This window comes from Fulmarus glacialis, unplaced genomic scaffold, assembly GCF_000690835.1.
Source record: "Fulmarus glacialis isolate BGI_N327 unplaced genomic scaffold, ASM69083v1 C13538867, whole genome shotgun sequence".
Classification (NCBI taxonomy): domain Eukaryota; kingdom Metazoa; phylum Chordata; class Aves; order Procellariiformes; family Procellariidae; genus Fulmarus; species Fulmarus glacialis.
This window is the reverse complement of record NW_009240778.1, coordinates 1-716: the sequence shown is the minus strand read 5'-3', so window position 1 is coordinate 716 and position 716 is coordinate 1. Positions and strand designations below refer to the sequence as shown.

Sequence of the window (716 nt, the reverse complement as noted above, 5' to 3'; positions counted from 1 at the left end):
TGGCTGCTGCTGCCACGGTGCCCCCATGTCTCCTTGCTCTGGCACTGGGGTGATCTGACCCTGAACGGCTGCCTCTGCTCTGTGCCTGCAGGCCTGTCCCAGAGCTGCCCGGGAAATCCACCTTCTTTGTGGGCAGCACAGATGAGTTCATCGAGAAGCGGAGACAGGGGCTGCAGCAGTTCCTGGAGAAGTGAGTAGACCACTTGAGGGCTGGATGGAGGGAGAGGACATGCTGCTCCAGTCTTGCTTAGAAGATGCTGGCTGTGAGGTAGCAGTAGAGCTGTTGATGCTGGTGGTGTGGGGCACATGAGGTGTTGGTGGGGCAGGGCTCGGCGTGCGCTGTGCTCCCGGGTGCCTGCCTCACTCACCCTCCTCTCTCTGTGCACAGGGTTGTGCAGAACGTGGTCCTCCTCTCCGACAGCCGGCTGCACCTTTTCCTGCAGAGCCAGCTCTCGGTACCCGAGATAGAGGTGTGCGTGCAAGGCCAGGGTTCGCAGACAGTGACAGAAGCCATCCTCCACTACGCCATGTCCAACTGCGGCTGGGTGCAGGAGGAAGAGAGCCGCCCCGCGCTGCTGCCGGGAGGGGACCTGCACGGCAGGTAACGCAGGCAGGGAAGGACCCACCCGGGGGTGCCACCAGCGGGGCAGCCCCCAGCTCCCTTGCTGTGCCTGGAGCTGCTCTGTGCTGGCTGGAGCAGGCCTGGCTACCGGCAG

At 63.8% G+C, this 716-nt stretch overlaps 1 protein-coding gene across 1 annotated transcript; it reads left to right on the top strand.

The window, feature by feature from the left end:
• Nucleotides 1-91: 91 nt before the first annotated feature.
• LOC104082994 (sorting nexin-11-like) lies at nucleotides 92-601 on the top strand (the record flags this gene model as incomplete). Its single annotated transcript, XM_009586300.1, has 2 exons — nucleotides 92-190; nucleotides 389-601. Coding segments are annotated over 2 exons (312 nt in total), but the record flags the coding sequence as incomplete, so codon positions are not given.
• Between the last annotated feature and the right edge of the window lie 115 nt (nucleotides 602-716).